Source organism: Neodiprion fabricii, chromosome 1 (genome assembly GCF_021155785.1).
Source record: "Neodiprion fabricii isolate iyNeoFabr1 chromosome 1, iyNeoFabr1.1, whole genome shotgun sequence".
Lineage (NCBI taxonomy): Eukaryota > Metazoa > Arthropoda > Insecta > Hymenoptera > Diprionidae > Neodiprion > Neodiprion fabricii.
Genome location: NC_060239.1, coordinates 31,035,095 through 31,051,831, shown reverse-complemented (window position 1 = coordinate 31,051,831; position 16,737 = coordinate 31,035,095). Strand labels below are relative to the sequence as shown.

At 34.6% G+C, this 16,737-nt stretch overlaps 4 protein-coding genes across 10 annotated transcripts; 2 read left to right on the top strand and 2 right to left on the bottom strand.

Annotated features, from left to right (window-relative positions):
• The first annotated feature begins 22 nt into the window (after window positions 1-22).
• LOC124174496 (vacuolar protein sorting-associated protein 11 homolog) lies at window positions 23-5,933 on the top strand. 2 transcript variants are annotated; one of them, XM_046553708.1, is made up of 16 exons: window positions 23-183; window positions 283-351; window positions 536-709; window positions 829-1,025; window positions 1,113-1,371; window positions 1,661-1,812; window positions 1,900-2,133; window positions 2,233-2,533; window positions 2,610-2,798; window positions 2,876-2,998; window positions 3,065-3,192; window positions 3,314-3,526; window positions 3,636-3,808; window positions 3,890-4,187; window positions 4,411-4,763; window positions 4,887-5,933. In XM_046553708.1, exons 1-16 carry the CDS (start codon window positions 166-168, stop codon window positions 5,291-5,293), a joined length of 3,288 nt encoding a protein of 1,095 aa, XP_046409664.1. In that variant the 5' UTR covers window positions 23-165; the 3' UTR covers window positions 5,294-5,933. The 2 variants fall into 2 exon arrangements, with proteins under 2 accessions (XP_046409664.1, XP_046409673.1); XM_046553717.1 differs by lacking the exons at window positions 3,314-3,526; window positions 3,636-3,808; window positions 3,890-4,187.
• Window positions 5,372-7,816, bottom strand: LOC124174521. Of its 2 annotated transcripts, XM_046553744.1 has the most exons (3): window positions 7,455-7,638; window positions 6,486-7,107; window positions 5,372-6,363 (listed from the first exon to the last, which is right to left on the bottom strand). In XM_046553744.1, exons 1-3 carry the CDS (start codon window positions 7,493-7,495, stop codon window positions 6,070-6,072), a joined length of 957 nt encoding a protein of 318 aa, XP_046409700.1. In that variant the 5' UTR covers window positions 7,496-7,638; the 3' UTR covers window positions 5,372-6,069. The 2 variants fall into 2 exon arrangements, with proteins under 2 accessions (XP_046409700.1, XP_046409699.1); XM_046553743.1 differs by having other exon boundaries at window positions 6,486-7,816.
• Window positions 7,817-7,864: 48 nt separating this feature from the next.
• On the top strand, window positions 7,865-13,696 carry LOC124174507 (activating signal cointegrator 1 complex subunit 2). Of its 2 annotated transcripts, XM_046553738.1 has the most exons (15): window positions 7,865-8,037; window positions 8,147-8,224; window positions 8,833-8,993; window positions 9,124-9,508; window positions 9,684-9,904; window positions 10,006-10,191; window positions 10,287-10,442; window positions 10,542-10,665; window positions 10,723-10,866; window positions 10,949-11,071; window positions 11,164-11,285; window positions 11,989-12,190; window positions 12,430-12,637; window positions 12,846-13,018; window positions 13,436-13,696. In XM_046553738.1, exons 1-14 carry the CDS (start codon window positions 7,996-7,998, stop codon window positions 12,983-12,985), a joined length of 2,292 nt encoding a protein of 763 aa, XP_046409694.1. In that variant the 5' UTR covers window positions 7,865-7,995; the 3' UTR covers window positions 12,986-13,018; window positions 13,436-13,696. The 2 variants fall into 2 exon arrangements, with proteins under 2 accessions (XP_046409694.1, XP_046409686.1); XM_046553730.1 differs by having other exon boundaries at window positions 12,846-13,696.
• Window positions 11,420-15,898, bottom strand: LOC124174547 (bridging integrator 3-like). 4 transcript variants are annotated; one of them, XM_046553754.1, is made up of 6 exons: window positions 15,772-15,898; window positions 15,247-15,415; window positions 15,058-15,165; window positions 14,729-14,903; window positions 14,109-14,622; window positions 11,420-12,607 (listed from the first exon to the last, which is right to left on the bottom strand). In XM_046553754.1, the coding sequence occupies exons 2-5, from the start codon at window positions 15,252-15,254 to the stop codon at window positions 14,113-14,115; spliced, it is 801 nt and encodes a 266-aa protein (XP_046409710.1). In that variant the 5' UTR covers window positions 15,255-15,415; window positions 15,772-15,898; the 3' UTR covers window positions 11,420-12,607; window positions 14,109-14,112. The 4 variants fall into 4 exon arrangements, with proteins under 4 accessions (XP_046409710.1, XP_046409703.1, XP_046409718.1 ...); XM_046553747.1 differs by lacking the exon at window positions 15,772-15,898 and adding an exon at window positions 15,511-15,711; XM_046553762.1 differs by lacking the exon at window positions 15,772-15,898 and having other exon boundaries at window positions 11,420-12,610; window positions 15,247-15,712.
• Between the last annotated feature and the right edge of the window lie 839 nt (window positions 15,899-16,737).

Sequence of the window (16,737 nt, the reverse complement as noted above, 5' to 3'; positions counted from 1 at the left end):
AGCTGCTAGACCTTGAGTCTGGGTGTTAGTGTTGGTTAGATCATGGGGGTGGGTTGCTTTGGAACACTGTGTCAGCGAGCTGTCAAATATTGGAAAAAATGTTGATTCTTATGAAATTTTAACAGGCGTGAAAGTGTCAATGTCAGCGTAATAATTATTATATTTATGATGGCGTTCCTGGAGGTGATATTTCTTTTAATTTTAGTACCCAAAATATTTAATCCTTTGATAATGATTCTAACCTCACATTTGATTCTTTATTTAATCAAAATATGTTTTTAGTGGAGGCGGTTCAACTTCTTTGATTTGAAGAAGGAAGTGGACAGTGGCAAAATATCTGAAGCTCTTGGGGTAAACTTATTTTTTGTCTCTTGAAAAATTATGTCTGCAGTGACATGAGATAAATGGTAAAATGTTGATGATGCGACGTTTCTATTTGTCTCTCTGTAATAAGTTTGTTTCACAAGAACCTCTTTTAACCTGCACGTGATATATGGTTATAAATGAAACAGTTTATATACTTTCTGTTCTCCAGGAAGCTCAAGTCACAGCAGCAACCAGTGGAAATGGAGACCTTGTCTTTGGTGATAACACAGGTAACGTGCACTTGGTGAACAGAAAATATGTGATCACAACATTTCGTGCCTATGAAATAACGTTGACCTTAGCCCAACAAGTACAACATTCTACCTTCTTATTTACAATTGGTGTAAGTGTCATTTACAGTAATTAAATGCTTTTTAGTCAGGATAATGCATCATTGCTATACACGTACTTATCTCTTTCCCTCAAAATATGACCTAAGGAAATGTACATTTTTTTGTTTAGGAAGATGAGCCTGGTTGTAACCCGACAATAAAAGTTTGGAATCTAGCCAAGCTGGATAAACACGGTAATCCAACTTGTGTTAGAATCAGCAGAGCCGTTCCTGGGTACCGTGCAGTTCCAGCTAGTGCATTATGTGTTCATAGCGGGCTTACTTTGATGGCTGTTGGTTTCGGCGATGGATCCATTATGCTCTACAGGTCACATTATTTTTAGATTTTAATCTCTAGAACAACCTCTGGTTAATTTAAAATTATTGTCTCACAGTCATAATATTCAATTTATAGAGGTGATCTGACACGGGAAAGGAAAAATAAAATACGAATACTGAAGGACAGTAATACACCTGTAACTGGACTTGCAATACGATCGACAGGCAAGCAAACTCATATGTTTGTTGCAACAACCACTAGTGTATTCCTGTATAATATCACTGTCAAGGATAAAGAGTATAAAACTAGTTTAGATAATATGGGGTGCTCAAGGAAGTGCAGCGTTTTGGCTGACTCAACCCAAGGCAGTCACTTCATGATCGGGCGCAATGATGTAAGATCTCTATAAAAATCTACATCATTTTGCTGTGTAGTCATAAGTATTAAGACAACAATCCTCTTTAGCTGTAGTAACTGCATGAGTATTTCGACATTACTAGATTACTGTTATAAATATATGTTTTGCTTTACTTCGGCTTTTATTGTTTCAAATTCATTAGCTTAAAAATTGCAAACCATTTCTTAAAATCCTGGTCATCTTTACGGACATGAAAGTGAAATTAAAAAGTAAAAATGATTTTGGATATCATACCTAGTAAGGATCTTGAATTACTTTGATTCAGGCTGTGTACTGTTATACACCAGATGGAAGAGGTCCATGTTATGCAGTGGATGGACAAAAAATCATGCTGGAATGGTTTCGAAGTTATCTAGTGATAATAGCCAAGGAGGCTGCCAATGTTCCCAGAACAACAACTATTTGTGCAAAACCTAAGTATGATCAACAATTTGTTGATACTTCGTAGAACCACGCGTTTTCTTCGCCACGATGAAAAATAATTGCTCTTGCCAATATTTTCAGTACTATAGAACCTATACCTCCAGGTGCAGATAAGCACACGATCACGGTTCTTGATATTCAGAACAAAGTTATTGTATTTTCTGCACCAATGTTGTCAGTCCAAGCTGTCTTATCAGAGTGGGGTGGCTTCTTCATTTTGAGCGGCAATAGTAAGCTGTATCACTTAGATGAAAAGGATTTACAATCAAAGCTGACATTATTATTCAAAAAAAATCTTTACGATGTTTCAATACGGTAAGGTATTGTTTTTTTTTTCAGCACTAATAATATTTTCAGTAATGATTTCTTCAATTTCAAAAAATCTTGTATCACGCCACGTACGTTACTTTATAGAATAGCAAAAAGTCAACAATATGATGCGGAGGGACTTGTAGATATATTCCGCCAGTATGGAGATCATCTGTATTCGAAAGGTGATCATAACGGGGCCATAGAACAATATATAAAAACGATCGGAAAGCTCGAACCGTCTTATGTGATACGAAAATTCTTGGATTCGCAACACATTGACAATTTAACGACGTACCTTCAAGCACTGCATAAACAAGGTCAAGCTACTGGGGACCACACTACTTTATTGTTAAACTGTTATACAAAATTGAACCATACTGAGAAATTAAAAGAATTTATCATGGTACGTAAGAAATAAGTTATAATTCTCTCACAAATACCTTTTAAATTGATAACTTACATTGTTCAAAACATTTTAGACCAAGGACCGCGAAGTGGATTTCGATGTCGAAATAGCCATAAAAGTGTGTCGCCAGGCATCATCAGAAGATGCATTACTCTTGGCTACAAAACATGGCAAACACGAATGGTTTTTGCGAATTCAAATAGAAGATAAAGCTGAATATAAAGGGGCTCTGGAATACATTGCAACTTTAGATTTCGAAGAGGTGAATGCTTAGCATTCTCATCAATTACCTAATATACACTGGTTCTTGCCATCCTCAATTCTGCATTATAATTTCAGGCTGAGTCAAATATGAAAAAATACGGAAGCGTATTAATTGAACATGTACCAAATGAGGCGACACAATTTTTAAAAAGATTGTGTACTAATTATAGACCTGCAAATAAACCTCTTGTTGACCAGGTATGAGTTTGATTTTACTGTTTGACAAGAGGTCGGATTATTTTTTATGAAGAATTGTTTGTTTAGGCCACGTTGGATGGATCTGTCGAACAGAGCATCGAAAAAGCTAATCCAGAAGAATTCATACATTTGTTCCTTGGCAATTCTGAACGTCTGGTTGAATTTTTAGAGCATCTAGTAAAATGTGAAAGCAAGTAGGTATAAAATTTTAATATAATCATGTCATATTGATTTTGAATATTTTCTCATAAATCGAATATATGCAATTACATATAGCACGTAATGTGAAAAGCATGATTTTTTGTTATATTGCAGATGGAGCACGTTAGTGTATAATACCTTAGTAGAACATTATCTACACGTTTGGTCAGCCTTAGGTAGTGAGGTAGCAAAACTCCAGTATGAACAAAAAGTTGTCAGATTGTTACAAAGTTCGGAAGCTAGTTATGATAAAGATCAGATATTAATACTTTGCCAACAGCACAACTTTCGACGAGGTATACTCTTTCTGTATGAAGAAAGAAAATTGTAAGTCACACAATTACTTCAATGGATTTGTTTTTTTCTTTTCTCTGAATACATTTTCCCACGGCGAAACCACCTGTATTATTTTTTACTTTCAATTTTCAAATGACAGGTACCAAGAGATTCTGCAGTACCATTTACGTGAAGGCGATAATGAACAAATTTTGGCAACCTGTAAACGATTTGGCCATCAAGATCCTAATTTGTGGGTTCAGGCTTTGTGGAGTGTAGCTAGGAACAAAAACGCATCATCGAAACTTTTAGCTGACATTCTAACATATATTGGTAAAGCATAATTACCAATTTTTAAGAATTCACATAGTATCCGTGAAGGCATGTTCTAAGATTTTAAATATATTTTTGTAGCAAAAGAAAAACTTTTGTCACCATTGATGGTGGTGGATGCGTTATCAACATCAATGTCCTGTACACTGGGTGATGTACGAAATTATTTGAATAATGTACTGCGCACTGAAAATGAACAGACGCAGGCCGACACAGACCTAACGAAAAAATATCAAGCAGATACACAGAAATTAAGAGAGCAAATAGAATCTATCAAAAATAACACAATCATTTTTCAAGGGTCACGCTGCAGTGCGTGTCATGACCAGCTAGAACTTCCTTCGGTTCACTTTATGTGTCAACATTCCTACCACCAACAGTAAATCAACTTTATTTTTTCAGTTTTCGACTAATACATGATTTGAAATATTTCAAGAAAATTTTGATTAAGTCCTTGAAATATATGGGAAATTTGATGCACTCTAGAAATCAAATTTAGTGTCACTATATACTTGATAAATATTGGTGTCCAATATATAACGTTTATGTGTTTACTCTACTAAAGGAGTTTATCAAATATACTGCGTTTCCTTGTTTTTCAGCTGCTTTCAAAGCTTTTCTGAAAACGAAAATGAATGTCCAGCTTGCCTCCCGAACAATAAGAAGTTATTAGATATCATCAAAGCGCAAGAACAATCAAGAGACCTTCATGAAACATTTCATAGTCTATTGGATCGAGCTGAAGATCCATTTTCTCTTGTTGCTGATTATTTTGGTCGGGGCGTATTTAAAAAATTAACAGTCATCACTGACGCTGATAAACCACAGGCATTACCATCATCAAAGTTTCAAGAACCAAAGCCTAAGTTTCAGGAGCCTAAACCAAACTATTATGCATATGGTGCAGGAGCTGAAGCAAAGCTCAGACTGGGAGAAGGAAGAAATACAAATCTTGGTAAGTTCAGTCTACTTCGCTGCTTGCGATTCACTTTTAACTTGGTAATTATGTTGAATCTAGTGTAAAAAGATATAAATTATTAGCGATCTATATAGCTTAATGACTGAGATGCCATTACAGTTACGTTAGAACCAAGATATGTCGGCAGTGATACACCATCAAACGTTGTGATACCAATACCTGAAGGAAGATTAAGAGTTCTTGCTAAACCTGACATCTACTCGTCATCTTTTGACACAAGTTTGTCAGGACCAACTAGTGGAACGTCAACGCCTCGATCTTCCCGAAAAGGTTCACCGATCCTAATTAGAGAAGCGCGGATTCTAAATATCTCATCCCCCAAAATGTCACCAGCTCAAAAAACCTTTATTCCACCGAAAACGCCCATTGTTCCATTGAATCCTTTTACAGGAGATGGTTATGACGAATCAAAAAATCCTTTTGCTGAAGATAATAATACAGCAGAAGACGATCCATTTCAAGAAGATGATGATTATGATAAAAACCTCAATCCATTTGCAAGCTAGAAACTAATTTTCGATGATCAACACAATGATTTCAGTTTGATAGAGATAAGATATGTCTGTAATTTTTTTAGTATCGCGACTCTTGACTGTCTCCTTTATAGCCAGTGGACATTGATGCTAGGAAGCTAGTTCAATGTTCAGATTTATGTATGATTACTAACTATGTTAGGTTAGAGCGTTGTTACAACGTTATTGCATAATAACTACAGGATATTTTAAAAACTGTAATTTGTACCAAACTTTGGCGTTTTTTTATTCTATATCTTCTTCCCAGAAAAATCAGCGTAATGATCTAAATTCAAAACCACACATAAACAAGGCTTTCTGTAGGTTGGATTTGAACATACCAAAGCTTGAAGGCTATTTTAATTCTAATCATACTGTTGAACATGATTTCTCGATTAATACTTTCAAGGAAACATCTAGTTTTGGTATTTTAAATCGCGATTTATTGTTCTCCAGAAAATATTGTAAGACATACACAAGGATGCTAATATTAATACGCTTTGATACAACGTTATAAAAATTATTTTTAAAAATCCTTATATTCAATCAGATATTGTATATACTGATTGAAAATGAGAAATCAGGATTTGTCGCTTATCCTTCGTTATTCTACCGTAACAGTAATAGCAATATCTAAAATTAATTCAATTCAATATACATATGTCGTAAATATTCTGTGATTTATATGTATGTCCAAAGTATATTAGCAGATCAGTGAAAATTAAATGCAAATCCTTGTTTAATAAAAATAAATCTATTGCCATATTTTGTTAATAGTGCTGGTCCATGTCATGCTTCCATCCAAATATTTTATCACTTATTGTGAATGCACTCCAATTACGTAAAATCTCTGGGCTGCTGGGTCTTATCTGAACAGCAATACAGTATTCCTCTGAATAGCTTGGTTTAAAAAAATCTGATAGTTTAGGAACTATATCTCTATGCCGAGGTTCTGGATCTTTGCTGCGAATTAGTCTCGATGGCAATTGATTCTCATTGACAGAAAGGTCGACAAGATTCTTGTAAATTGCCTCATCTATAGGAAAATCTAAAGCTGCCGAAACCTAAAGTAAAGAACAAATGAAAATAGAAACTTAAAAATGAGTTACAAAAACATTATTTCTTTAAACGATTCCATTTCTTAGCAAATACACACTGTAAACATGGCAAAATGGAAAGTAGGTACCTTCTGGTTTACTAAGTTCCGGTACACTAGTGGCAAGTGGTCAACATCAGTGACAAATTTTTCTGCCTGAGCTTTTTTTAGCTCCTCAATTGTACACATAATTGAATTATACTCTGGTCTGCCTAATTGTTCTCCAGACACAATATCTGTCCTAATATGTGGCACTTCATTCTCCATGTTAGACTTGAATGGTTGTGGGTAGTACCTAACGACACCTGGACCAACACAAACATTTGTTGTTCGCCCAGTGACGTCACGCAGTATTGTTTTTTTAACTGGGCTACTCCTTGAGTGAGCTTTCCATATCTTAGTACCAGGTTTGGAAATTTTTAATCCACAGGAGGTACTCTTTTTCATGTTTATGGTACGACTTGAACAAGGCACAACCTTGCTAGGAGTTTTTTCTTTTTGACGAGTTACTTTTGATGCATTACTTTTGCAAGTTACATTCTTATTCGACTTTACATTTTCATCAGATATGGGACCAGATTTCTTTACCACCTTCTTTCCAGTACAAGGCACAGTTTTAGCAGTCACGAATTTAGACTCAGATCTAGATGTGCAGACCAATGGCTTTGCAATTGTTCCAGCCTTTATTTTCGATGTATTTTTCAGTTCTGTGCTGGGAACAGAGGGTTCAGAAATCAAGCAACTTGCTGATTTACTTTGATGAATATTTACTTTTTTACTTGATGTAATGTCTTTTAACATGCTTGTAGAAGGTAATGGCATATTCGTAGCACAGCCTTCTGTACTGATTGAAACTGTATTCGAATATCCTTTTTCAAGATTATTTGTGCAAGACATTGATTGTTGGCTCTTGGCCAAACCTTGAATATCAAATGAGTCTGGCTTGCTCAAGGTTGTTAATTTAGTATTGCATGAGCCAGCCGAGTATGATCTTTGAGTTTCGGTATCCGTTGATGACTGAGGGTTGCAGGTTGATTTAGATGAATGTTCTACGCTCACATTTTTAATATTTCCCTTTGACAAGCATGAAATATTTCCATTCTTATAGGTTACTTTGAAAGGGTCTTTCAAGCTGATGACGCTTTTCACTTGAGGTTTACCAGGCTGTGATTGTGGAATTGCTTGATCGGGATTTTCTGTACATATTTCAGAATTTGAAGACGAATTCACTGAAGTTTGACAAAATCGAACTTTCGGCCTTTCCATCAATTTTTGCCCATGAGACATATTTAATCGATAAAACTATTTCACACCTAATTATGTTATGCAAAAGATAAACTGATGATTTAAAATAAACGGTCTATTCTGACGCTCACAAAAAATGTATACAAGTTCATAACCTTGTTACAGAAGCTACATAAGCATCTGTCAAAAATCAGCTGGTGTGACGCAGCCTTGCGGTAGAAATTCGCAACTTGGGGGAACAACTACACGTGAATGCATCAATGAATCCTGCGGGCTTGAGGGGAATTCGTGAATTAAGTAGCTGAGTGGGTTTACGTATGCAAACATTAAAGTTAGCAATAGCATATCAGTATTTATGTCGGATAATGTTGCAAGTAAAGCCATGGATTGCTTTCAGGTAAGCAAATGCCGTTTATAACGACTATTTACCTATCAAAATGCGTGTATATTATGTTAGAGGTTAGACTACGATTCAAGTTGTCATAGAATGCCTGTTCTTCTTATAGAATCCTGAGTTGAAGCCCTTAGAAGAATTAAAATTCAAGATAACCAACGATGGAATCACTCGGGAGGTAGCAGCTCTGGTAAGTTTTCTTTCATTTGCTTTGTGCCAGACAATATTTAATCTCTGATATGCGTCACTAACTGATGGGTCTTTACCATATTCTCTATTCAAATTCATTAGGGTTTATAAATTACAATTCGTTGCGCAATATTTTTTACACTCATTCTAATTCTTCTACAATTTTACAAATTGAAACATTGTCACAATGTGGTTCTGTTTAATCTTCCATTTCTCATAAGTCCTTGTTAACTTTTACTTTCGCTAAAGTGAAGTGATTTCTATTTTTTTTTATAGTAACATATTGTGAACCTTGGGATTGAAGGGATTCATTTTGTGTGATTGATTTTTCATTAATTATTTACTCACTTGCTCATTCACCGCATGTTGGACATGAAAATGTTATAGTGCATTAAGTCGAAAATTCAAAAATATCGTTACTCAATAATAATTGCAACTCATTGGAAATTATCTAAGTACGTACGATTCAATTAATTTTTGGGTTTATCCAAAATTTTTTTTATCATTACTGTATTCATAATATTTTACCTGCTACCACTATGTTTCAGGATCATCATTTTGAGACACAATAAACAGTTAACTATATCTATTCTATTTTAAATTTTACAGAGCGAAAACTGGGTGGAAAAACGTTACTACCTTCATTATGTAATGCCAGAAATTTACACAGGCGATGGAATTGAAATTATGGGAGCAAAAGAAGAATGGCTAGAGCTTGTCAATCATATAATACAAGATTTAAAATGGCTCTTGTGTCTTCCCCACCATAAGTAAGTATTTCATGCACCCTACTGTATGTGCATAATATTCGATGTGTTTGATAAATGTGTTTGTAATGTCACACATGTTTGCGTAATTATTGTTAGATATTATCACAAAGCAATTTCATTTGCCCTTTAGGTTTTGGTCTCATATTATTTATGAGCCATTTATAACGAACATTTTAGTATCTGTTCTTCAAGAGAGTCCGCCGTTTTATGCTCTTGAAAACTTTCCCGATGTCCCTGAAATGAAGGATGCTGTAAATCTACTACAGCAGTTGGTATTATTAACATTTGTTCGGCTAGTAACAAACCGAGAAAACTCTGAGAACTACATGGATCCAGTTGTTCAGGGTAAATTGCTTTATGACAACTACATATTTACCATCGCTATAATATGGGATCTCTGTCAACTCTATGGAAGAGAAAACAGGAAGACTGTCGAACATGTTATACATACACTGTTCAAAATTCAACCACTCTACGAAGATGATTTGGAAAAATCTATTCCATTTCTGATCCAGGTATTAAACACAATGATGTATTCAACAGCAAAAACCAAATAATTTCTTTTACCGCTAGAAATTTGATGGTATTTCTCAACTTTTCTGCATCTATAACATATACAGTGCATGTACAAAAATAGTCACAATACATGTTCACTAGTCAGTTGCATGTAAGCATCGCGTTTTTGAACAGGTTTTTCGAGGAATAGAGCAAAGGTTTGAAGACTGTCCTGTTCCCTTCTCTGGAGAAGTTGTCTCATTGTGCGAAAGGGGTGGTGCTAGTGGAGATATTACATTAAGCATCCTAGAAGACCATGTTATACACCTCTTAGATGTGTCGTCAAGTCTTGCTATTGTCTTAGAAATCTACCCAGCTGGCGCTAGAATTTTTCATAAAAGAGACTTTATGAACAGGTAGAAAATCATCAACAGTTTAAGTTTTCAATCATAATTCATTTTTTCGAAAATGTTTGTGCTACAGGGAAAACATGATCACTCATTAATTAATTTTTCAGGATAATCATGGTCTATGAAAATATTGTGCCAGAAATGTATAAAAGGCTTGAACAGTTAGCATATACTGAAGAAACCATGGAAAAATACTTTGAAATTGAACATCGATTAGATGTTACAAGGGTGGAAATGCTAAAACTATATAGATCTATAATATTTATCTCAATAAATGATATACTGGAGAAAACGTAAGTGATCCGGCAATAATATTTAGGAATGCAATGCAATTAACACATATTTAATACTATGATAATTGGTTGTTGAAATCGTTGATATATTACAGGAATGAATTGACTGAAGTAGAGATAAAGGAACATGTGGATAGATATCTTGGTGTTTTACTAGATGCATTAGCAGAGAAAGAATTCATAAACGATTACCACCAGATGTATCCAATTGACGTGGATCTAGACGTCTTGGCACATATTTGCCCTGAAGTGTATCCCTTTGATTACTAACAATTAGAAAAGATTAGTATTTTAATCATGAAATAATTTTGTACTATAAATTCCTTAACTATTTAGTTATGTACCATCAGTGATGCGATGAAGTGTGATTTTATCCTGCAGTCTTTGTATGCATCGCTAAGTGATACAAGTCAAATAACACGGATCGCTGATAAATCGAAATCGAAGCCGAGTGTTCGTCTGGAAAATAATTTTGTAAGTAGGAAAATGCTTACTAGTTTTCAGTTGTTAGTCATGAAACTTTCTGTACAGGAAAATGCCTTCAACAATATGCCTTCAACAAGTCAAAGTCAGCCTGAGGAAACATTAAATACTAATAAAACCACTGTGGAGCTAGCCTCTCTTATTACCAAAGTGAAAGACATTCTACCTCACTTGGGCGAAGGTTATATTGAGGTAAATATTTTTTATTGAAAATGTACAGTCACTGAAACTGTAACATTGAGATGCGAATAATAATCACGTTATGCACTTGCAGAAATGTTTGAGGCACTATAATAATGATAGTGAATCTGTGGTAAACGCTGTCTTAGAGGACTCCCTACCATCTGATATCAAGGAATTGGATCCAACGCTACCGTACATCCCTCCTGATCCTATGGTATTTGATACTTGAATAAGATCTTTAAAGATTTTGTTGGTACTTAACATTTCCGTTAATTTTAAATTTGGTATGTCTTATCCTCAATACAGGAGGCATCAGTTGCAGTCGATCTGGCCACAGGTATGGAGAGATTAAACGTATTTGACAATGACGAATTTGATGTCATGACAAGGGACCACATTGATGCATCGAAAGTACACAAAGGCAAAAGGTGAGGCATTTTGATTGATTTATATAACATCTGGCCAAAGTATTTTTTAGCATCTGCTGTATAAGCCAGTTTCATTACTTTGTTGTTTTTTTGGGATATATAGAAATGAAATTGAAAACGTTTCATAGAAATGCAAATTTAATATATTTACAAATCGCAAGGTATCAATGCATAATATTAACATACATATCTACAAGAATAAATAGTACGTTTTCAGTACTACAGTTTATATACAATAAATATAATATTCAGCAATATTGGTCGAAGATTAAATATCTTCTAACAAATGAATTTGAATTTAAAGCTGAATGATGGCCTTGGCATCAGACACAAAGGTATATGTCAGAGCCATCGAAACCTACACTACATTTTTCAAGTCATTACATGATTATCGGATTTAAAATAAAAATTCTGAAATAGATTTAGTTTGAATGTGAACATAATCTGGAAAAAAATATATAATAAACAAAACTCTAGGCATTATATGCTTTTCTAACATAAAATATAGTAATATAAATGGAATGAAAAATATAACATCTGTTTATAATTGGAAATACAACTAACAAAATATTTAAATCTCATTCAAAAAATATATATCAGGTATTCAAAGTAAATAATAATAGAATTCATTTCACGATTGATATGAAAGAAAATCAGGAAATATCAACACTTGTTTATATATATTTTTTACATGTACTTACAGAAAAGACAAGCACAAGAATCTAAATGAGCTGCTTAATGACAAATCTTATAAGGAAGAACTGCACAGTGTGTACTCAAAATATAGCTTGATCACAGACGATTATGAAGATGAGTACGACGACACATATGAAAGTCAAGACGTTGGCTTAAGTGCTCGTGATGAAGCAACTGAAATGGATGCCCGACCATTTACAGTTCCAAGGGTTAGTTTCAACATCAAGTAACAATGTAGAATTTTTTTTTCCATTTCCGAACCAAATTCAGCCATATGCAAACAAGTATTGATACAAATTGAATGATGGAAACAGACAGAAAAATGATTCATGGTTGCTTTCTATGATTTGATATCAGACCTTGCTGATGATAATTATAATTGCAATTTAGTAGTGAGTTGAATCGTAAACAAAAAAATTATTTAGATATGTTGATATATTTGTTACAGGTGCTTCAAACACGAAGTAAATATGAAAGTCCTTCAGATGATGACGAAGATGAGCAGGATCAAAATGCAAAAACCAGCACAAATAGTGACAGAACTCAGTTTGTGCAAGATCCAGCTGTTTTACGTGCTAAAGCAGAAGAACGAAGGCTCTCTAAACGTGGAGACCATATCCGGAAACCTACTAGGGCACAAGAAAAGGATGTAGTTGGTGAGCCACTCGTAATAAGAATATCTTTGAATCGATTATAAACTTAAGAATTTTCTCCAATCCAGTAAATAATATTAAATATTTCACACAATAGCATTAAAAAATTTCTAGTATCATAGCACGTTTGAGATGATGCTATGTTTGTACCAAAGCTAATTTTTGTGGTGTAGAAATAGATCTTTAAAACTCATGTTTCTTCAATTTTCAGGCAAGCCAAAGGGCCAAGGTCAAGACAAAAAAGTAGTCATAAACAGGGAAAATAAAAATACGCACAAATCATCAAGAGCTAATCATAATCGTCGTACGGGTGCTCAGTGGAAAAGAAATCAAGGGATGGTTCCCTCTTAGGTTGATGGGTGAAAAGTTATTATCCACTCGCATGTAATGTTCTAGACATAACTTTTGTTATACATATGTGATCTCGACAATTGGTTACTTTCGAAAAAAAATTACTGTCAATAATCTACTTGATCAAGAATCTACCGAGTACGATACATTATAGCTGTGTACAAGACCAATGATTTATTTGGCAGAGTTTTTAAGCAACACAACAGAATTGATAAAATACTTCATACTGGCCTGTTGGATAAAGTTATTACAAAATAGAAAATGCAAAAGTTCACTTTCGATTTTCTCAAAATAATCAAGATGATATTACTTGATGAATTGTACAAATAATAATACTGACAGTGCAAAGTAGCAGCTATTCATTGAAATGGATAATAATGGTAGTATAGATACACCTGTTGGTGTTATATAAGAATAGTTTGTCAAAATAAAATAATGGTTTTGAGGCAGGTGGCGATCAATCATTACAGGGAGACATAATTTCGGCACACGTCAATGGATTCGTCTATCCTATTTAGAGGTGGGAATGAAAAGTATAAATTCAACAATATGCAGACATGTTTTGTATCTATTAACAAAAGTATTGACGACTGGAACGTAGATGCTCACAAGAAAGCACATGTATATGTATCGTACATCATATATCTCGTGATATGCACTTAAAGTTGACTAATGAATCTTGCAAAAAAATAAAATTCCTTGCACATATGAGCTCAGTTATTTTAATTAAAAGTTATCTGAATACACGGGTGTTGAATATGTTTCGATCATTTCCATTTGAGATCGTAATATATAATGCCTGTTTACAGACCACATAATCATCAACTCCATCAACAGTACCATCGGATTTCAGGATCTTGAACACAGGGCTTTCAGTGCAATGAGATACTTTCGGTATTTTTCTTTAGAAGTGTGCAAATAAATATTCTATTATTACGTTACATAATTATTTAACTGACCAGAAAATTATTTATTTGAATATAGTCTATATAAAGCTTTAAGACAAGAAACTAAGAATTTTTTTCACAGATACATCTGTACTTTGAGAAATTGTAGTACATGACTGTAATCGGTTGTCAAGCATTTTAAACAATTCTCAGTGAAAAAGTGATTATATACTTACGCAATCAGTTATCTTTGACAATAGTAAGAGCTCGTATTTCATTCATGTACCCAGCGATCAAGTGTTGATAATCTGTTTCTGACATCATAGCGCTCCCAGGAGAATCGGATGAATTTTGAACAGGCATCAGATGTGTAAACAATCTTGTCGTGTTGCCATAATAGTCTAATTGAATCATTATCAGGGCATGAATGCTTGGCTTAATATATTCCAATCTCTTATCTAAAAATGCGGGCAATTCAACCAGTAACTGAGCATGAACAGTTCTCAATTCTTTTCCAGCCACCTCTTCTGCCCGACGTTCCCTTTCTAATTTAGCAATATGGCTAGCTGCTCTATCCTTTTTTTCCTGTAGTTTTCTGACTCGATTATGCAAGTACTTCCAGTTATTGACAAGTTCCTCACGTTTGGTAATAGCTGCAGCAATCAGAGCAAATTCGTCTCGCAGTTTTTTTAGCGGCTCTATAAAAGTTTTTTGGCAAAGGTGAATCATTTCTTGGACCGTTTTGCCTACCTGAAAAATTAATAGTGATAAAAGTTAGTATCATTAATATCTTCCGGTTAAAGTGAATATTTCACTCGTTTTTCATTAGGTATAAGAACTTGATTTAATCACATACTTGAGTAGTAACGGAATGATAGTCTTCAACTATTCTCCGAAACTCATCACTGAGGTGAGCTAATCCACTTGTACTCAGGTTCATGCTTAGTCGCTGATCAGCTCGGTCTAGATTAGCAACCGCCTCTAAATACTTTTTCATTTCCTTGGTCAGCTTCCTAATAGTATCCTCGGCACTGTGCAAGTCAGTGAGAAAGTAATTTAAGGTGAAGGTTTTTTATTTTTCATTGATCAAAAGAAAAGTAAGCTGGTCAATACTTTATGATAAATATCCTGTATGTGCATGAATAATTAATGGTCTATCAGTCGATAGAAAATAAAGTTATTTACTGTATGAGCTTCTGGACAGAGACATCCAAATCCCTATCTTCTGCATGCGAGAGCAAGGGCGGCGCTGGGGATGGCCTTTGCGTCAAGTGGTTCCTCTTCAACGGATTCCTGTTACAAAAGGTGACATATATGAGCTTAAATACTGAGGTCAAAAGTGAAAATGAATAATTGTAATGTTTGGTTACTTACCACGTCATGTTACATCCACAGCAAATTCAGTTATCATAATCAACAGCCGAATATCCCCCCTCTATCCCAACTGATAACTATACTGGCACAACCCACATGTCGCTATGTAGTTCACTACAAATATACTGACGGCTGAGAATTCCATCACGCCTTTACGTAGAATGTCGTTCTTGGAAAAATAGAATCGCATTGAATAAATTTAGATTGATTAACACATATGTACGCACATATTTACATGTATACACCTATCTAATCGATGTTTACTTTTCACTGCTCTTCACGAACGTCTGTACCACGGACTTAGTCTGTACGCATGTTTGCGCTTACAATAAATGTAAAAATTGCAAATATGTATCAACGAAATACAGCATAACACATATTTTTATGTTTTATTTATTGCTTTTATCTGCAAACAAACTACATGTGACATATGTGAGAACTAGTTACTAAATAATTATTAACTACGTGTACTACATTACCGATAAACCGAGGTCTGACTTAGCGGAAGAATTTAAAGATAGTTACTTCTGGGTAAATTTTCGTGACCAATAGTCAGTGGGTAATACACAGGCCTGTATCCGTATTCTGCAACTCATTATCGAGAACTATCAATAACGTTAAGTAGTTATCCCCGTCCCGTTGTGCCGTAATGCGTTGACTGTAAATGCATAAAGTCGACCCTTATGCTTTATTTAGAAGAATACCCGAGGCTTAATGTCTTTGGCAACAATCTTCAGTCAACGGTTTTAGTACCATTTAAGTACTAGCATTTGCGCCATCTGTAACAGTATATGCAGCAGAAAATCGAGAGATACGCGCAAATCGGAACAAGCGTTTCTTCGACACGGTTCGGGTACCGGTACATTTGTGAAAGGGACGAGCTTTTGTTATCTTGACAATCATTTTTTAAATTCAATTTTGATCAACTGTCGAAGTTGTCAATAGTCATTATAATAATCGATGAATCAGCTGATTGTATACAGTAAATGAAATCCAGTTCAAGGTGTTATGTATAAGTTTTTTCAACGTTAAGCAAACAAACATCGCGAGTGTGAATCGGTGCGCATTTTTTTCGTCTATGTTTGAAACAATTGACCAATGTCATGCATGATCAGTACATAAAACTGATCTCTAGTGTAAATGTATTTTTCGTTTAAAGCTCTCTCCGTGCTGTCACAAATGCCCTGAGTGCGGTAATCGTAGCTTGTTCATGCATGGAGACTAAAAATGTGTCGCCAACACTTTCGTTCTTTCTCGGTGATCATATTTTCATTTGAAGTGATTAGGTGTAGTTGAAACGTGCGAAATTTACACGTAGTGAAAATTAGTGAAAAACGAAGAAATCTGAAGCGGTTATAATTCCAATGGAATGAAGTTATTTGAAACTTATGACAGATGTTGAGCTTGTCGTCGTAGTGCTTCAATGCTGGAGAATTTGCAGTAAGTTTCGTTTATAGATATTTACGTTATACCCGTTACATATATATAAAA